The following is a 21,072-nucleotide window of genomic DNA, read 5'->3' on the forward strand; positions in this document are numbered from 1 at the left end:
CAAATTTAAACCATGATCCTTAAGTATAATCAGGCATTTGTTCTGACCAAAAAATTGTCTTTCACATGGAAATCCCAGATTATTCTATTTTAGTATATCAGTAAATGATTCTTCTCCCAGACCCATTTACAACACAACTGACATGTGTTACTCTCTGGATATATGAAGTCAGCTGTGATACTAACTCATCTAACTTTGGAATTCTTCCATTTAATTCCTTGATTGCTGGTGGGCACAGGTAGATAAAGTTAAACTCAGTTTGCCATGTATTTGCTCCATCTCAAGGACCAGTCCACCTGTGTGCTCCTGTTTTATGTCCTGATCTTGGTTTATTGGATTCCTCTTTCAGATCAGAACACACTGCCTGTTTACAGTCAGCAGGCAGCAGTATCCTATTGTCACCTCCTTCAAGAGTATTTTCCCTGGCAGGCTCTTTTTCTGTAGTTTGTTCTTAATTCATTTTCATTCATTCACAATATTATGTTTGGAGGTATAGCTTAACACTTCCATTGCGTTGAGGCACCCACCACTATTGTTTCAATGACAGCAATTCCCCTTACACAGTGCTCCCACACACCAAACCCTTTTCCTTTGATAACCACTTCAGTTTTTACCAACTCTAGAAGTTAGTTTTGGCAACTTTCCCCATTTTGTTTTGATTATTTATATTCTACATATGAGTGAAAGCATTCAATAATTGTCTTTTATTGTTGTATTTTACTTAGCATTATCATCAAATGCTATTCATTTTGTCCCAGGGGTATGGCTTCTTCTCTGTAAATGACAGAGTAGTATTCTTTTGACTGTAAACACCACAACTTCTCTAAATCAATCATTGCATGGGATCTTAGGTTTCTTCCATAGTTTCATTTCTGTGAGTAATGATGCTATGAACATAGGAATGAAAATGTCCTTTCAAAATAATGTTTCAAACCAAGTGCCTGGGAACAGATGATAAAGATGGATAAAGAAACAGATGGATAAAGAAACTATGAAACATCCACATGATGGAATACTATGCAGTTGTTATAAATGAAGTAATGAAATTTTCTTATAAATGGATAAACATGTAGAGTTTCATGCCAAGTGAAATGAGTTAGAAGGAGAGGGTCAGATATAAAATGATTGCACTCACTTGTGCGATGTAAAAATAAAAATAGTATGAGACTAAGATCCAAGGCTAAGAAAAACAGAGTCCAGGAGGACTGGTCAATGGTTGGAAGCTTGCCACAAGTGTGTGAGAGGCTAAGGGCATTTAGAATAGGAACAGAACAGTAGATAATAATAGTTATAAATAGTTATAAATGTGGACAAGAAATTTGGACACTCTGGAGAAGAACTAAGTGTTGAAATTAAGTAAAGGGAGATACATGATAACCTTTAAGTATCTATATTCAAACCATAATCTGCAAAAGGAGAGGAGGAGTGAGCAATGTCTGCCGTAGAGGCAGGTGGGGGCGTGGAGGGGAACTGGGGACACTGGTGGTGGGAAATGTACACTGGTGAAGGGATGGGTGTTGGAACTATATGACTGAAACCCAAATCATGAACAACTTTATAACTATGTATCTCACTGTATTTCATTAGGAAAAAAACCCAAATGTTTCATTTCCTTCAGATAGATCCCAGGAGAGGTATCTATTGCTGAATCATATAGAAGTCCCATCTATATATTTTAATGACTAGCCATGCTCATTTCTATAGAGACATCACCAATTTACCTGTCCACAAGCAATGTACCAGGCTTCCTTTTCCTCCACACTTCCTCTTTGAATGGACGGGGTTCCTTTGTCATAGATTAGATCATCTCTGTTTATGTGTGGATTTATTTTGGGGCTCTCTACTCATTAGTCTATGTGGCTATTTTGGTTTCAATTACTGTTGCTTTGTAACATAGTTTAAATTGAGGGGGGCATACTGTCTTCTTGTTTTTGACAGTTTTGGTTTTGCTAAGAATTGATCAGCTTTATTGGTAATACAAGATCCCTCAGTCTTTATGATTATTTTATATAGCATAGTTGCAGTATTGTTAACATGTATCGCTTTGGTGTACACATTTACTGTACCTCAAAACACCAAAGTGTGTAAGACTCTAACACTTTCTTTATGTTACTTCTAGTTCACCTTTTCATTTCCTCCATATCTCATCCCACTGCTTAGTAGAAGACAATCTTGATAAGAGATGTGGGAGGTATCTCCAGGTCTCCCATATCAATGAACACAATAGCAAATGATATTTACCAGGTTTTGTGGACAGTACTATCTTTGATGCAACTCAACTTTGTTCTTATATTGTAAAAGTAAACTACTGAATGCAAGGTTGACACAAATTCAAACAAATTAGTGTAATTCACACTAGAATAGCAAAGGAGAAAAACATTTTATCATCTCAATAAATAAAAAACAACTATTTGTCAAAAATCAAAATCCATCCATGATTAAACCTCTTTCAAAACTAGGTATTGAAGAAATTTTCTTATCCCAATAAAGGGTGTCTTTGAAAACTGCAGGTATCATATTTAATAGTGAAAATCTGAAAGTTCTTCTAAGATGGAGTACACAAGCAAGAATTCCTACTTTTACCGTCTCTATTAAATATAGTCTTAAAAATATTTAGATAATTCAGTAATGCAGGAAAGGAAGTATGCAGAATAAAAATTGGAAATCACAGAATACATGACTTATAGACATTATGGAAGAAAAATTTAATAGCTCTCAGGCTATATTCCTAGGAAATAATATTTGCAAAAGTTGACACGAAAAGATCACTGTAGATCACTGTCATCCCGTTGCTCATCGATTTGTTCGAGTGGGCACCAGTAACGTCTCTCATTGAGAGACTTATTGTTACTGTTTTTGGCATGTCCAATATGCATGGGTAGCTAGCCAGGCTCTGTCTCGAGGGCTAGATACTATCGGTAGCTTGCCGGGCTCTCTGAGAGGGGCGGAGGAATCGAACTCAGGTCGGCCACGTGAAAGGCGAACGCCCAACTGCTGTGCTATCGATATGAAAAGAATGTTTTAAAATATGTTATTTTCTTGGGGTCAGAGATATAGTTCAGTGGTCTACATGCATGCTTTGCATGCAAGAGGCCAGGGTTTGATCCCCGTACTACATGGTCCCCCAAGTAATCCCTAAGAATTATCAAGTGTGATTCCAAACCTGTATAGATATTCATTTTCAGGTGGTAGAAAACCCCCACTTGGATTATGCATGGGTGTTAGCTGATTTTTTCATAGAGATATAGACGTTAATATCTTTTCTTTTCTGGCATAGACCCTCTCTTATCAACACTACCTTCTAAACTTGTATATCTTTTTATTTCTTTGGTTGTTTTCTTTTTTATCAAAGCACTATGAGATACATAGTTACAAAGTTGTTCATAGTTGGATTTCAGTCATACAATGGACCAGTTGGCATTCTCAACAACAATGAATCAGAGTCCCTTTCTCCCCAAATCCATTGATTGGTCTTGTCCTTTTTGATCTGTGCCAGTCTCTGTGGTGTGAGTTGATATCGCATTGTTTTGATTTACATCTTCCTGCATTTTTATATGTGCCTTTTGGCCATTAGCATTTCTTCTTTTAGAAAGTTTCTGTTTATTTTAGTCTTTTTAAATTCTTGATGAGAAATAATTTGCCAACTGATTCATTATCCAACTTTGATATCTTGCACAGAATGTTTATTATCCATCTCTCATCCCTAAAATTTTCTTACTGAAGATTTCAGCCCAGATATTTTATACTTGAAAAAGATGTTGATAAAGTAACTGGCTATGGTTTTTAGAACATGTTCTTCGTTGTCCTAGGCCACTTAAGTTTGTGCCTTTGAAAGACTGAAAAAGAAAGATTCTGAGGTCTCAGAGCTATAGAACTTCAATTAGGTGAGCCTCTATATAAAGCTAGCAGTGGTTCTACAAATATCAGGAATTTTAAATATCTAAAACCAAATTTCTCATTTTATTACTTCATTATAAGCATTCCACCATGCTTAAGTGAATTTTATACCTATATGCATAAATACTCTTCTGCCTTAGAGTTAGAAAGCAGCTTCCAGAAAATGGCATTTAATAGTTTCCCCTGCCTTCCAATCCTCTGCTTTTTCAGTTTCAGAAATGTGTTTCAGCTTAACAGATGTGTTTCTACGGATTATAACCAATTTAAGGCATGACTCCATAACTGTAACAATCAAGAATTTGCACAATAGATCCATAGGCTAAATATGACTCATTGCCTATTTATACAAATAAAGTTTTGTTGAAATATAGCTTGCTTTTGCAATTCAAGGACAGACTTGAGTTCTTGAATCCAAGATAATTTGTTAGTTTGACTTTCAACAAATAAACTTGCCAAACCTTGGGCTAGAAAAATCTTTCCAACTGTCTTCCTATGGAGGAAAGTTACTGAGTTTTGCAGCTTTTTTTCCGTAGAGCCAACATTTGTTGAAGGTATTCTATGTCAGGCAAAGTATGATTTCAAGTCCATCTCAACACAGGAGGTTTGGAATATATATTAGATACTCAGACTTTTTCCTTTGCATCCTAATGAGAAATCCATACTTTATTGCCCAGTCATACTTTACTATGCTTGACAACTAGAACCTAGACTTAGAGATGAGGAATGTTTACCTGGGCTATGCTTACATCTTTTCTGAGCTACATTTATGTCTATTGGTTCATCACTCCTGCCTTTCAGCAAGGGATCTGTTATAGTTACTAAGGTGCAAAAATTGGTACCTCCCAGGAATGGTATAATCTATGAATGGTATCATCCATGATATCATCTATAGATGATATCATGGATGATACCATTCCTTTCGGGCCACAGTGGAATAGTATCACTCCTATCCATTTGGAAACTGATCTTCAGTTTACTATGTTTGTAAAGTTTTTTGTTACTATGGTTAAAAATTATGAAATCATGACTTCATTTCTTACAATGAATTGCTAACAAGCAAACTGTGTAAATCCAGACCAATTTGGAGAACTCCCAGATGACAATCGGGGCCCAAGGGAGTTATGCTGAAATTCAAATCTTGATGCTTCCAGAATCTATTCTGTCCTTTAGAAAATACATTGATAAATCCCCTTTGAGGGAAAAGGAATTTAGGTCAGAGTCTGGGCCAGAGTGACTGATTAGGTTCCAATTCCCGAGAATTCTTTCTCTGCAATCTCTCTTTTTGACTTCCTCCTTTGCCTTTCCATTTCCTGTACTCCCTGTGACCTTTATTTGCTCTCCACTGATTCAGGTCAATGGATTTCACTGCTGTCATAGTTCTGGTCCTAATATTATTGCCTAAGGAACATGCAAACCACAGCAAGGTAGAAACAAGGCCATAACTGGAGTTTAGTTTCTTATTCCCAGTTCTATGCTGTTTCCCTTCATTTATGTCCACCTTTTGTAGGACTGTGAACAGTGTTTTCATAGACCACAATATTACATCTACTTTAAAGGCTGGGAGAAAGTTCTGGTTAGCATCTGACATGATTTGTTTACTTAGATTTCAGGATTATAACAGAATGATGCTTCTTTTTCTGTCTACACAGAAAGTGACTGAAAAATGCCTCATTTCTCCTGATTTCTCCCTTAGAAAAGAAGCCAAAATCTAACTCATGGAGTTATGGTGTGGTCTGACTCATAGAGTTACCCGCAGAAATTTAGATTTTCTCCAAGACCTCTAACTAGTCGTGGGATGGTGGATTTCCATATACCTAGTCAGCCTATTTATATTGAGTACCTCACACCAGTAGCATGACATAATGAAACATATTTGTTTTCACCCTTACATACTAATGGTGCCTCAGACTACCAAAGGATGGAGTATAGGAGTGCCAGGGCTCTTAGTTACTTAGTCATTGTGAGGAATAACAGAGTGAGTCAAACAATAAGGATAAGACTATATTCTGTGCAATTGTCAGTGCATGTTCAAGATATAGGCCTTGAAGTCATGTGTATGTTAGTACTCTAACCATCCCTAATTGTATATCTTGGGAAGCTTGCTCATCTCCTTTTGCCTTGGGTTTCCCTTATCTGTCATATCTGGGTGGCTCCTCCCATGCAGAAGTATTATAAGGATTAAAATTCAATAATGTGCATACCAGATATATACTTTATATACAGGTATATAAAATAACTGTACAGTATTAGATAAAAAAAATTTAAGCAGAAAGTTTTGAAAAAAAGTCTGTGAAAAATGTTCACCACTGAAGGCACAGAGCCTTCTTGCCTTCTAAAATATATATATATAATGGTTACCCTCAAAAATAGTGGTAAATCAAATCTCAGTAAGCCAAGTTATCACAGAGACACAAATGGAAGCATGTTTCATTCCTCTATACCATGCACAAAGTAATCATCCAATGAATAACTTCCCCTACCCCATATTTATTTATTTTTTTATTGAGTCACCAGGAGATACATGGTTACAAAGTTGTTCATCATTGGGTTTCAGTCATACAATGTCCCACAATCTGTCCCTTTACCAGGATACATTTCCCACCACCAATATCCCCAGTTTCCCTTCTGCTCTCCTCTCCCAGACCGCCTCTATGGCAGGCACTTTTCTTCTTTCACTCTCCTTCTGTCTCTCTTTACCTTATTTTTTGTAGGAGTCACATCCAGCAAGGCTCATTGACTACTCCTGCTGGTGCAGGAATAAGTAGTGCCAAGGATTGAAGCCAGGCCCCTCAAGTGCAAAGTATGTGTTCCATTCCCTCGAACCATTTCCTTGGCCTGAATAATCTTTTTTTCTCTTTTTGGATCACACTGGGCAATGCACAGGGGTTACTCCTGGCTTTACACTCAGGAATTACTCCCGGCGGTGCTCTGCAGACCATACGGGATGCTGGGAATCGAATCTGGGTCAGCCACGTGCAAGGCAAATGCCCTACCTGCTGTACTATTGCTCCAGCCCTGGTCTGAATAATCTTTAAAACTACAAAATACACCCCTGCATATTTGCATACATGACCACTCACAAGAGATAGAATTCTTATTAGGCAAGAACAACCAAGAAAGCAATGTTATATAGATAACCCTAAAAGTTTAAGCAAAACTACAATTGACAGCCAAATTCTAATTTGCAGATAAAACATCACAACAAGTAAATGTAGGGATTTTAAATTTTAATAATTTAAGCTTATATGAAGATTTAAATATTAAATATCATTCCCCTTACCCTGAAAATGCCTCTAATGCAGCACCACTGGGAAGAATGAGTAAAGAGAGGCTGCTGCTAAAATCTCACGGCTAGGACGAATGGAGATGTTACTGACACCCGCTCAAGTAAATCGATGATCAACGAGATGACAGTGATACAGTGATTTAAATATTTTAATCATGATCACGAAATCCTGTTGATCATTGAGTTGCTCGAGCGGTATCCTCTTTATTCGTCCTATCCCTGAGATTTTAGAAGCCTCTCTCTTCTCGACCTTCCCAACGATGCCGCATTGGACACTCTTTCAGGGTCAAAGGAATAAGATTCAGCTGGTTACTGGCTTTGGCATATGGATACACCATGGGAAGCTTGCGAGGCTGTCCCATGTGGGCAGGAAGCTCTCAGTAGCTTGCTAGTGTCTCCCAGTGGAAAAAGTAGGTTATAAGATATCGTTTCTGGGAGCTTGCTTTTAAATCTCTGGATGTTGGCCGTTGATGGGATTACACACACCTGGGTTCTTCTGCCCGTACCTGCATGCATGAGGCTTGTCCGAAAGTGTGGAGAGGAGCCTGGAGCATGGCTAGGTTCTGGTGGTCTTCGGCCGCCAGGAGCTCTGCTCAGGGCGGGGAGGTTAGCTGGAGCCCATCCCTTCTGAGGGGCCCCGGGGAAGACATCCAGGCATGCGGGCAAGAGACTCTCCTGTTAAATATTTTAATAACTTCAATAAACCCCAAATAATGCAATACTTAAACATACACCTAACAAATATGTGTAGGATCAGTATACTGAAAACTACAAAGCATTTGTTTTGAATCCAAAGAAATCAAGTCTTGGGTGAAAAAGATAGTGGAGGTGTTAAGGCATTTGTCCTGGTTCTATATCTGGCTCCACATCTGGTTTCCTGAGGACCACAAAGAGTGACATCTGAGCACAGAGCCAGAAGGAATCCCTGAGCAAGGCTGGGTGGCCCCAAAACCTTTTGAAAAAAAAAAAAAAGAAAAGGATTGAAGGAAAAGAACTTTCAAGTGAATGTAGAAATATATCACAGTTTGTAGACTGGAAAATTGGATATTTTCAAAATATCCAATTCCCAAAGTAGGAATTTGAATTTTTTTATATGCAGATGGGATAATAATGCTGAATGGCAATTCCCAGGTCTCCAGAAAGAAAAACACTTAGTATATGATTGCTATGTATTGATTCTCTTTCATTATCTTTGCTCATAGGAGTCAAACAACCACCAAAGCCATGGGGTACAGGAAGAAATGAGTCAGTTGGCAGTACCCACTCCACAAAAAAAACAGGTAAGAAGTTTGGGGCTGGAGAGATAGCACAGTGGGTAGGGTGTTTGTCTTGCACGTGGCCAACCCAGGTTCGATTCCCAGCATCCTATATGGTCCCCTGAGCACCGCCAGGAGTAATTCCTAAGTGCAGAGCCAGGAGTAACCCCTGTGCATTGCTGGGTGTGACCCAAGAAGCAAAAAACAACAAACAAACAAACAAAAAGAAGTAATATGCTGTCTCTTACTCAACTCTGCTCTGCAACTTAAGTAGTAGCTGCAGTAGTAGTGTTACAGCAAAAACAGCAATACCCCAAAGCATTCGAGCCTTACAAAGAGCATCTGGACGTTTCTATAAAAACACTTCAAACTCTGACCTGTGCGTGAATTCAAAGAGCTCTGTGCTCAAATTAAAAATCACTAAGGATCTCTCACCACCCTCTGCCAGCTGCTCGTGATGATGTTATACCCTCCTTAGCGGGATGCCTTGCATGGACTCAGTCTTGCGGCTACTGCTGTCAGGGTCTTTATGGTACATTTGTTTGAGAATGTCTCAGAATGTTAGTTTAAATATAGAGTTGGAGTATGAAGTGAAGATAAATTTAAAAAGATTTTAAATTTAAAAGTTAAACTGATATAAGAAATTGCAGTCTTGCTGGGCATGTGACTCAATAGCAGAACACAGGCCTTGCATGTATGAGACCCTAGGTTTGATCCTGGTACTCTCAAAAAAAAAAAAAAAAAGAGTCACAATATTAAGGGCAATTGGAGACAATGAATCTCAAAAATGTTACTGTTAACTTTGTATGTGAAACTGAAGACATTAATTCTGTAAATCTCTGCAGTTATCAATAGGCAGATTATACATATATACTCATCTATAAAAATAGATATTTCTCCATGTGCTAATGTGATTTTTATCACTTATTATTATTCATCTAAATTGATATAACCAACATCAATTAGATGAATGCCAAATATATTTACCATAATAATGCTTCACTTTTCTAAAAAATGTCAAACAGCTGCTGCTTTTCAAACAAAAAGTTCTGAATGTGTGAGTTTAGTATAGTATGTCCTTATGACAGCATTTTCTGTAATCAACTTCTCAGCCACCAGTCCAGGTACCCGTCGCCCACCCATGCCACCTAGACCTTTGCCCCCACAAAGAAAACCTTTGCCACCAAATAATGTCAATGGAAAGCCAGGAAGTGCAGGTATGTGAGTTATATTCCTTTATTTTCTTCCATAGTTTCCGTTTTCCTCGCCAATCACAAGTCCTTGGTGAGCTAACTCAGCCAGCAAACAAGCCCTTGGGGAAAGTGATTGTGTGTGTATGTGTATGTGTATGTGTATGTCTGGGTGTGACACATGCCTTTTCCACTAGCATGACACAGTGGCAAGACTGGACAGTGTAAATTAGAGCTCTGAGGACTATTCTAATCCTGGCTAAGTAGAAAGGGAACATTCCAGTTTCCCTTTCACTTCTTTGCTGTGGATCGGGAGTCCAGAAAGAAGATTTGGGAGGTTGTGCATGTTTGTGTGTGTGTGTGTGTGTTGGAGAAAGAGCTCCATTTCATTTGTTTTACAAAGTGAAGTATTTATAATGAGCTGTGGTATTATCAGCTCTCCAGAAGTAATGAAAAAATGTGTTACCTGGCATCTACTTACCTTCACTCTTCCTAAATGGAATTTTATGCATTTTTTGAAGGCTTCCCTCTCACCATACTTTATATTAGGTCCATAATTATTGCTTCAAGGGAAATATTGGTAGCAATATTCATATCTAGCCTGTGCAACAGGAAGAAATTTCTTTTTAGAATCAAGTTGCCTCTTTCTTCTCTATATCTAAGCATGTGTCATATCCTTCCCATAGAATGGCCCCTCACAGATACTGAGATATTAATCCTTCATACTACTCTTGCAATGTTCTTTATTTTGCCAAAATAGTCTACACATTGTTTCTGTTTATCCTTAGTACATTCCTCTCTAAGACCATAAAAGAAAATGTTTTATACCTATTTGTTTACCTTCTTGTTTTCCCAAATTAGACTATGAGTTCTGTGATAACAAAATTCTTGTACATTTTCTTGGAATTTCTGGAAACATATCCAGTGTTTAGAATATATAGGAAGTCATCACTGAGCAAATAAATGAACAAAATTAGCAATCAGTGAAACTACCCAATTTAGAATAAAGCTAGGCCCCATTTATCTTATGGGCTTTTCAATGAACCTCAGCAAATCATGATATGATCCTCATCTTTCCCTCTCCCCACATCTCTATTTTCTAGAAGTTTTCTGAATCAAAATAAAATTCTCTTAAGACAGCTGTAAAAGATGATTGGGGGTGTTATGTAGAAGGGAATAGAAGTCACTTTTTTGCAGAACTAAAACAGGGCATGGTGGTAGGAAAGATTTTGTGATGCATTTTCTACATTATTTTCCTCATCAAATGACCAAGATATCAGACTATCATTGAGGCTTCCACTGCCTTCCTAAGTCAAGGTTCAGGAAATGGCCTGGTGAGAAGAGTAGGTTTAATTGTAACCTGGGCAGCTGGGACTTGATCTCCAGCAATGATTCCTGGGTGTCCCCAATAAGAACTCTGGTTTCTCTCCTCTAAAATGCTTGTTTTCTCCCATCAATGAAAATACACTCCCCACACAAAGCCACACACAGACACAGACACAGACACAGACACACACACACACACACACACACACACACCGTCAACTTCCTCACCTGAAAATGAACCATGAATACAATGCACTTCTGAGATGTGCACACCTTCTCTCACTAGTCCTCTCAAAGGGAATGTCTGCCTTGAGGAATAAACAGGAGCAAGGGCAATTGTGAGTCTTTGCAGCTGAACTCCACTCTGCACTAATACCTAGAATTAACTGGACCCTGGGATAGTTCCAGTTTTGTAGACACCTGAACATTTCTAGAAATGAAGAGACAGTGCTGAGTATAGCAATTCATGGTAAATAGTGCCATAGACATTACCTTAGTACTGTCCTTCTCCTTCCATCTCCGTGCTTTCCTGCCAGGCCATTCCATGCATTTGACATCACTCATCCCTAACCCTTTCCATCTTGTCTCACTGATTCTGCTATAGCTCAATCTCTTCCAATGCTTTTGCAACTCCCTCCATCTCTCTCTCTTGCTGTCTTGCCATTCATCATCTTATTTAATATTGTCTACAAATACTGTCAAATTCGTGGTATGCAAGGCTATTCATTTCTATTATGCTCCAGTGCCCTACCAATCAGCTCTCGGGGCACCCATCACAGAGCCCTTGTAGCTTCAAATTAAACTAAGTAGTTTTGTGCTTCCCTGATTGGTTCTTCTTGCAAGCTGTGACTATTAATTCTCTCCTATATTTTTGCATTCTCCTGAAGAAATTTCTATCTTCCACCAAAATACCCTTCTTTTATTCCCATAGATATTTCAATTCCCTTTCCTGTCCTCTCTGTGATATTACACTGTTGTATGTGTGTGTAACGTCTTTTCTATAACGCTTCAATTTATTTGATCCATGTATCATCTATCTTGATCAAAGACACTGAGTTATATTTTCTTTATAAACTAGGCAGATAGTGCCAAGCTACATAGTGTTTCAAAAGTATTTATTAACTAAATGGGCAACTTGGCAGTGTCCTATAAAGCCTAACTACTTTGGCTCACTTTTACAGGAATTTCATCAGCACAAGTAACTTCCCCACCCTTTAAAGCAACATTCAGACCCACTGGAGCCCCCTTGGAGAGAACAGAAAAAGATAAAAAGGGACCTACAGCTACTGCCTCTGGGGATCTTGGTTAGTATGTCAGTTCCTCCTGTTTATTTTCAAAGTCCCAAAAGGTTTTAAATAGGAAGACTCTAAGCTTCAAATTGTTAATAATACTTAATTTTAATACTACGTAGTATTTAAATTTTCAATTTTGCATATTTTTAATGTTTCAAATAACATGCTCCTTCCCTTTGCAGACACAAAAGAAAATACTTTTAGTGAGATATGATTACCCAATTCTTACTACTAAAATATGTTATTCACTGTCACTGTCATCCCATTGCTCATCGATTTGCTCAAGCGGTCACCAGTACGTCTCCATTGTGAGACTTGTTGTTACTGTTTTTGGCATATCGAATACGCCATAGGTAGCTTGCCAGGCTCTGCCATATGGATGAGATACTCTCAGTGGCTTGCTGGGCTCTCCGAGAGGGGCTGAGGAATCGAACCCTGGCCGGCCACATGCAAGGCAAATGCCCTACTGCTGTGCTATCGCTCCAGCCCAAAATATGTGATTTCTTTTTAAATAACCATTATTAATCACACATAACTTTATTAATAAATATTGACCACTTGGTTGTAATATTTAATTTTTAGTTGCATAAAACCTATATGAGACACAATTAAAGGTCTTTTATTGTGGATACTGTCCAGAGTGATAGAAGAAACCAAAGTTGTAAATTGAGGGGAAAGCTTTAGTATTTATAGACCACTACTTTATCATTATATTATAGATAATTTTTATTCTTTACTAAAATTGCTTATTATATTTCATTCTCAGGTAACATCACAAAGTTTAGCTCAAGCCCAACAAGAGAAACTGATCCTCTTGGGAAACCCATATTCACAGGTATGTACAACTGGCTCCATATCTCAATTTTGACAAGACTATATGTGTAGCTGTCAGTTACTGCTATGTGATAAGCAACCACAAATATCTTAGCAGCACATATTATTAAAGATTTGTTTTCTATGTATATAAAGTTTAACTCGAGATAAGCCATTGAAAAACATGGCTGGGAAGGTCTGCTATTAGCAGCAGGTAGTGCGAGGCCTCTTATCGAATGAGTTTTGGACTATTTCTTATCTTCATGAGTTCAGGATAAAGGACCAACAACTCTTCCCTCTGTTCTCCATTCAGATACTAAAATTGCACAAGTAGTACAGAGCTTTAAATTGTTCCAAAGTTCAGAATACTCTGTTCATTATTTTTAATACTTTTCTCACTTCATTTTTTAAAATTTATTTATTTTTTAATTAGTGAATCACTGTGAGGGTACAGTTACAGATTTATACATTTTCGTGCTCGTGTTTCCCTCATACAATATTTGAGAACCCATCCCTTCACCAGTGCCCATTCTCCACCACCAATAAACCCAGCATCCCTCCCACCCCTCAATCCCCCAACTCCACCCTGCCTCTGTGGCAGGGTATTCCCTTTTGTTCTCTCTCTCCAATTGGGTGTTATGGTTTGCAATAGGGGTGTTGAGTGGCCATCATCTCACTTCATTTTTTAGTAGCTTTTGTTGCTATCTTCAATTTTATGAATCTCTTATTCTGTTAGTATATTATAGATACTATTTTAATATCTCAGACAGTGTTTTATACCTTACAAATTTTAGTTTTTTTATCAGTAGCAATTTTACTTGGATCATTTTTATATCTTCCATATCTCAACATTTTTTGGCTAAGTGGATTCCAGTAATAGTCTCTCACTGTAGTGTTTCATTGTCCTCACCTGATGATTCTAACATTTATGCTAGTTCTAGTTTTGCTTCAAATTTATATACTTTTCTTCTCATTTGGGGTGATATTTTCCTGTAAGTTTTTCTTGTTGAGTTCTGGATAGTGTTTTGTTAATAAAGTGTTCTAGGATATTTGTTCTATAGTCATATTTCTTGATCCTTTGAGCTTAGTTTTTAAAGATTTTTTTCAGTGAAATAAAAACTCTGGTTAGAACTATTTTCCATTAAGAAGGCAATTAGTGAGTATTCCAAAAATTGGGAAACTTAAGTCATACTCAGGAGGGTCAAAGTATCTTTGGATATTAACATAAGTCCATTCTTGGAAGGTAAATAAACAGCAATATCAATGTTATATATCCTGGAGACAAGAATCAAATTTTCACAAGTCTCAGCCAATCACCCCATTGCTTGTTTGCATCTACTTCTAAGACCCTCATGTCATCCAACATAACTATTTATGATTTCACCTCTACCTTCCTCACAAGCTCAAAAGCTAAGTATCAAAGCCCTCTTTCTCATAGCTCCTCATGTGAAATACATCCCAAAGGAAGACAACAAGCCCTGTTCCATCACTGAATCTGTGAGCTGGTTCCCCACAGAGGAGGCCACAGAGAGGAATATTACCAGCCCACCGCAGAATCCACCTACCAATCTCACGGTGGTCACCGTGGAGGGGTGCCCCTCTTTTGTCATCTTGGATTGGGAGAAGCCAAAAAATGACACTGTAACTGGTAAGATCATGAAATGGGGACTTAAAATGGCATAACACTCTGCTAAAAGATAAGTTAGAAATGTGTACATGGGTCATATTTAGACCTGAGAAGATCTAGTCATATTTCAGGACTATCTCGTATCATATGATGATAAGGAATCATCTTTGTCCTTAGTATGTTCTCTGGTTAATTCTTCAGTTGTGTTCTTCTCTTTCCTCTCAGAAATGATTTTTACAATCTGAAACTATATCTAGCTTTTCATTACCAAGAAAATTGCATAAAATATATGAGAAGTTGTCCCCATTGGTGATATTTAAACTACTTTTCCTTTTATCAACCCATTTATATACTGACCTGGATATTTCAAGTAAACTAAAAATTACTTCAGTTGTTTTAGAAGAAATTTTTCTAAATTCTAAATCATTTTCTAAATTATATTTCTATATATTCTCATCTCTAGAAATTTTAATTTTGCTGTCACCCATCCAGTTTTTCTAAAAATCTGTAGGTGGGGTTGAGGGAGAGAGAAACCAGCCATTAGTCTTGGAATTTATAATAAATTTTTGGACAAAACCCATCTCTTTAGCACCTGACCTGCTATACTGTCTCTCAAGCCCCCATTAATTTAATCCCACCAGTACTGAAAATCCCCGACGTGACGTGAGAACCATCTGCCAGTCTTCACCAGGTATGGTGAAAAGGAAAGGGGAAATTCAAGTGGTCAATAAGCAACTCCAAAATACTTTGGGAACTTAATCATCTAATGTTCACCCCCATCTGGCAATCACTATTAAGATTAGTAAATCTCATAACTCTAGTCTAAATTGCTCATTTTTATGATTATGACTTTATCATTAGCTTCCTTTTATAGTAAATCATCAAAAACAGAAAGACAAATATCTTTTAACTTTTTCACTTTTCAGAATACAAAGTTATATCTACAGAAAATGGATCTTTCATTGGGAAGAACCAGTCCATTCAAATTACAAATCAAACCTTTTCTGCGGTAGAAAATCTAAAACCAGACACAAGGTAAGCCACTGTAACAGATCTATTCCGAGACTGCAAAAGTCATAACAACACAAAGGAATGAAATTATATCATCACCTTACCCTGTCTTAAGGAATGATCTAGTATGCATTTCATCATTTTACTTTCTATAAGCAGTGCTAGATATCTCCTGAATCTTGTTTTGCAAATAAGTAAGTGATTTGGTAGGAATAGAAGATCTGACAAGATAGTCTTATAATTAACTGTAACGTTGGCAGCAATGAAAAAATAGAATGCCATAAGTCCTAAATTATAGTAATGATATTAAATACTAAAATTTGTTCAATCGGGCACCAGTAATGTCTTTGTGAGACTTATTGTTACTGTTTTTGGCATATCCAATACACCACGCGTAACTTGCCAGGCTCTGTCATGTGGGCACGGTACTCTTGGTATCTTCCCGAGCTCTCCGAGAGGGGTACTAAAATTTATAGAAGAAAAAGTCTGTGGATCAGAAATAAGTAGAGTATGCATGATGTAAACCAGATTCTGTAGCACTGTCGTCCCGTTGTTCATCGATTTACTCGAGCAGGCACCAATAACGTCTCTATTGTGAGACTTGTTACTGTTTTTGGCATATTGAATATGCCACAGATTCAACTCTTCAAATTGAGACAATTTTTTGAAATTCTTCAAAGCTCAGGAGAATTTGGCTGACATGCTGAAAGAGGGAAAGCAAGAAAGCCATGTAATAATCAGTGCAGTCAATGCTTAAAATAATAGGGCTAATCCCAGGCATACAAACAGATCAAAGATAAATAATAACAGAGCTACATGCTTTTAGCATTATTGTATTATAAACAGCCTTTTTATCATTCTTATATACCATGCTGTTCAAACTATTAACAAGTTTCATGGTTTTCTTTTAAATCTAATACACCTTAACATTCTATCAGTTCATTTTATTATTGTAAGAAAATAAGAACCCGATATATATCTTCAAGACATTTCAGACAATGATTCATAAGTTTTACTTCTTATATCTTTCATTGGCATCAGTTGATTGTCTCAAAAAAAACCAATTTTCTATCCTACATAGGGAGATTTTTCTTACCCTTTCAGGGGAAAAGGAAGTCTCTGATTCATTATAGTTTTTGCTACATAATTATAAACTTTAATCATAGTCTGCAAAAAGTAACTTTTTCCACATCATGTTTTTTTTTCCTTAAAGTTCTATACTCTGAGTTGTAACATGGAATATTTTATATCTGCTAATTTCCTTAAAGGATTTAGACTGGCCAGAAATCAACATGTATCTCTATAAAATCCCACTTGATGATCTTGGTTCTGTTTCCTTGCAAAATTAACAGAGGGGAGAGAGCTTATTGCTGCAGAAATTCACATCAAAATCCTAAAAAAAAAAAATACCTTGACAGTGGGAAAACACTGGTATACTGTGATAGATTACCCTGCCGAGCTCTTGCTCTGGTACTTGGTTCAAACAAGGACAAAAGCTCCACTTTATAGAATAAAAACCCTGATGAAGGTTGGGGCATTAGCAGGCAACTGACAGAAAAGTACAGAAGCAGCATTTCCAAAGCATATTATTTTACAAAGGAGGCTCTATAGCACCTCAACAACATGAGCACATTTGTCATACATCCCCAGGTATTAAGGTTACAAAGCAAGACTAGGAGCATCCCAAGGATATCCAGAACAATCCAAGGGTATATTATATCTCCCAGACTCAGCTACCCCTTGGCAAGTCCTGCTCTCTGAGATTGACCTGCTCCTGCTTGGAGTGAGCCTGTTTAAAACAAGGGTCTATTTTAAATAGGGTTCTATTTTTCTCATCACTGTATTTAACACAATATATCTTAAAGAATAAAAGAGAAAAGGTCCTTTAACTTGGACTTGCTAAATACGCAGATTTGGGATTCAGAGTTTGGATGGTTTTACTCTTGAGTTTCCTTGCCTCTCACGAGTGATGGCCAGGTCCTGTCTCTGCATAGCTCCCTGTCCTATGTGGGAAAAAGGGAGGAAGGGAGATGGCAATAAGAAGTAAAGACTAGACTTGGGCAAGGCCCTGCAGGATGAAGCGTCTAGTAGCTTATGTCATTTCTGTAAACTATAAAAGGATCCCATTATTTGATGTGCTACTTTTTAACTCTTCCATGAATTATGTCATTCTTCATTCTTATGTTGATTTTCCATTTTTATAAGCCTATTATCCCACTCTGAGATAATGGTTCTGGGTTTTCTATACTCAAATGAAAACTTAAAGTCTTTTCTCAGTCCATAGAGTCTATAGGCAAAACATATTAAGCTTACCATTAAAATTTTCAGTCTTCCCAGTAACGCATTGGCTGTTCTCTTATTAAATCTTTGCAACCAGAAATGGAAATATAGAAAAGTAAACATAGAAAAGTTCTGCCTTCAGAGTTTGATGGCAATGTTTCTCAAATTTCCCTTTAAATAGGAATAAAGTCCTCTAAAGACAGAAATATGCCAGAGAATATTTATGATCACTAGGCATCTCACTTTTCCACTAACTGTCTCTTTTAATCCTTATACCCCATGCATAAAAGCAGATACTTTTATATCCTTAAGAAGTTATGACGAATAGTATCCTCCCCAGTTCCATCATTATCCTCATTGATGAAGAAAATTGACAGAACATTTAAGTTACCTTTCAGTCCTATACTAATGTAACTGTGAACCCACAAGTGTTTCTGGCTCCAGAATGTATGACCTGAATCACCGCATAGTGTGGGCTCCTGAAAGGAAGGTCCAGACACAGAAAGATCGGTTTCATCTGGGTCCACCCCTGCGCAGGCAGAAGCAGGCATAGCACTATGCCTCATGTTAGTCACTTGACTTGTCCTCTATAGTCCAGCATCTTGTCAATGCTGGACTATAGTTGTCCACCAGGACTTCTCTGTTCAGATATAGATTTGAAAATTTAAGTCTTCTAAATGCCCTAAAACAACAACAATGCTTGCTTCTTAATTTATCTTTTTATTGAATAACATTGGTTTACAATTTTGTACTTGTTTGAGAGGTCCAATTTTTACCTCTTCAAAACGCATATTACTGCAATCACCACCCAAGTGCCAGTATCTGTTCCTCCACCAGGGTATATGGACCTCTTCTACCATTCTTTACTGGACCTCCTTAACCCTTTCAGCCCATTGCCCACCCCTTCAGTAATCTTAGTTCTGGCATCAGTTTGTTTGTTCTTAATGGATACTATCTCTTCCTTTGCTTTCTTTATATACCACATATGGGTCAGATATCTGGTAATTGCCTTTCTACTTATGATATTTTGATGAGTATGTCATTCTCAATTTCTAATCATTTCTCTCAAAAGGCAGGTGTCATTATCCTGGAGAAATAGCAATAAAGAGTTCTGATGCACTTGTAAAGAAATATTTATGTTACCTACATTATTCACCGTATTCCCTCCCTTCATTGTTTTATTGCAGTGATTAAAATACACACACACTCCTGGTTGTGATACTTGTACATAATTTGTGGTACCCATCATATATTGTGCATCAGTTGTGGTATTATTCCCTCAGGACTTCACTCTTTGTTGTGTTTATGTACATTTTGGTTACAGTGCTCATTAGGGGTCTCTGTGGCATTCATAAAAGGGCCACACTTCCTGTCTTGGTGTTTATCTTTAAGCAGTACTCACGAGAAGTTATATCCCTTTCATTGCGGTGCTCACACACAATTGCTGACTGTGATACATACTATAGGAAATGATTTTTCAGTCCAGGGATCACCAGTGGCAGCCACTCGGTCAGCTTATAAAGTCACTGGGAATTGAACCTGTGACCTTCCACTTGCAAGTATTCTAGCTCAGTTATTCTCCTACTCCACTATATGCTCTTGAAAGAGTTTCATTGGGCACAAGCTCTGTCACCTTCCAGAAGCTGATGTTCAAGCAGTGTATTCTTCAGGGGTGACTTAAAATTTGGTGTTAGTATAGCGGTATAAATGCCCTTCTCAGAGATAAGGTGGGAGTTGAAGGTCTCAACTTCAATTCCTAGCTTACATGGCTATGGGCCAGGGCAAGGGTGAGAGTGTCTCAGCTTTTCCCACCAGTTTCCATGTAAGTTTTTTCATTTCCCTGATGTGTAGAAGTTGCTCAGCTAGTTTCTGGATTTTTCTTATAGGGAATTGTTCCACGTGTATTTCACTGTGTGTCTATGAGAAAAAAGGAGTTTGGGGGTCTCTGAGTCACCATCCCTGTCTTAGCTGACTCCCGTTTTTGATTGTTAGCTATCTATTCTGTTAATTAAATTCACATTTCTAAAGTAATCTTTCCTTAAGAAGCTAAAATATCTCAGTACTGTTTGTTCTATCTGCTTGTTTATGGCAACATCTCCTAGAATCCTTCACCATCATCTTCTACTTCTCCTTTGATGAATTAATGTCTTTCTTTATTCACTTTTTGAGAAACATTTTGAGAAAACTATTGAAGATGACATTATTGAGTGCTTATGTGTCAGGGGAAAAAAATCCTTGTTTTACTCTGGCAGAGAAAAACTGTACATAGATTAAAGGATAGACCATACTTTTAAAGACATTTTTCCATTGTTCACTAATTTCCTCTGGAACTCCAGTGCACTGTAGCACACCGGGTAGGGCCTTGCACGCAGCTGACCCGGATTCGATTCCTCTGTCCCTCTTGGAGAGCCCGTCAAGCTACCTAGAGTATCCCACCCACACGGCAGAACCTGGCAAGCTACCAGGCGTACTCGATATGCCAAAAACAGTAACAGAAAGCCTCACAATGGAGACATTACTGGTGCCCGCTTGAGCAAATCGATGAACAACAGGACGACAGTGCTACAGTGCTTACTGATTTTCAGTGATGCTTTTTCCCACTCTGGAGAAGCCAGTGTTCTCTCTTTAATGTGAATCTCTCTCTTCCCTCCCATTTCTCTAAGTGCATTTCTTTAAATAAAATAAAACTATTTTGCTTCACTGAAAATAATTTTTCTAGTATTGCTGACAAGCCAATGTTTCTGATTCTATGTAGACAGTCCAGGTTCCCTAGTGAGAGGCATATAAGGCTAATGCCAATATTATGGTAAGAAATAAAAAGGAACTTTCTGTTTATTTGCCCCAGAAAGGAGTTAGGACATCGTAAAGAAACTGAAGCCTCTGGTTGCAGGAATTAGCCTATGTCCACTACATACTTCTATGTATCCATTACCAACTCACCCAGTTATTTTAAATTTTAGAGGTTGAAAGAAATCTTTTTTTTTAACAAAATATTTGACAAACTGGTAAGCAAAATTTTGTTCTCTCTTCAAGCTACTACTAGAATGTATGACCATTCATAGTCATAGTGACCTCGAAACAAAACCAGGGAAGA

General features: G+C 37.6%; 1 protein-coding gene across 1 annotated transcript in view; it reads left to right on the forward strand.

Moving 5' to 3' along the window:
- The window catches only part of ABI3BP (ABI family member 3 binding protein), a 235,619-nt gene that overhangs the window by 205,763 nt on the left and 8,784 nt on the right, over positions 1–21,072 (forward strand). The window contains exons 50-55 of the mRNA XM_055127020.1: positions 8,386–8,463; positions 9,552–9,656; positions 12,137–12,259; positions 13,014–13,082; positions 14,499–14,708; positions 15,614–15,722. Coding sequence (XP_054982995.1) covers positions 8,386–8,463; positions 9,552–9,656; positions 12,137–12,259; positions 13,014–13,082; positions 14,499–14,708; positions 15,614–15,722 — 694 coding nt within the window. The remainder of the gene's footprint in view (positions 1–8,385; positions 8,464–9,551; positions 9,657–12,136; positions 12,260–13,013; positions 13,083–14,498; positions 14,709–15,613; positions 15,723–21,072) is intronic.

This window comes from Sorex araneus, chromosome 2 (assembly GCF_027595985.1).
Source record: "Sorex araneus isolate mSorAra2 chromosome 2, mSorAra2.pri, whole genome shotgun sequence".
Taxonomy (NCBI): domain Eukaryota; kingdom Metazoa; phylum Chordata; class Mammalia; order Eulipotyphla; family Soricidae; genus Sorex; species Sorex araneus.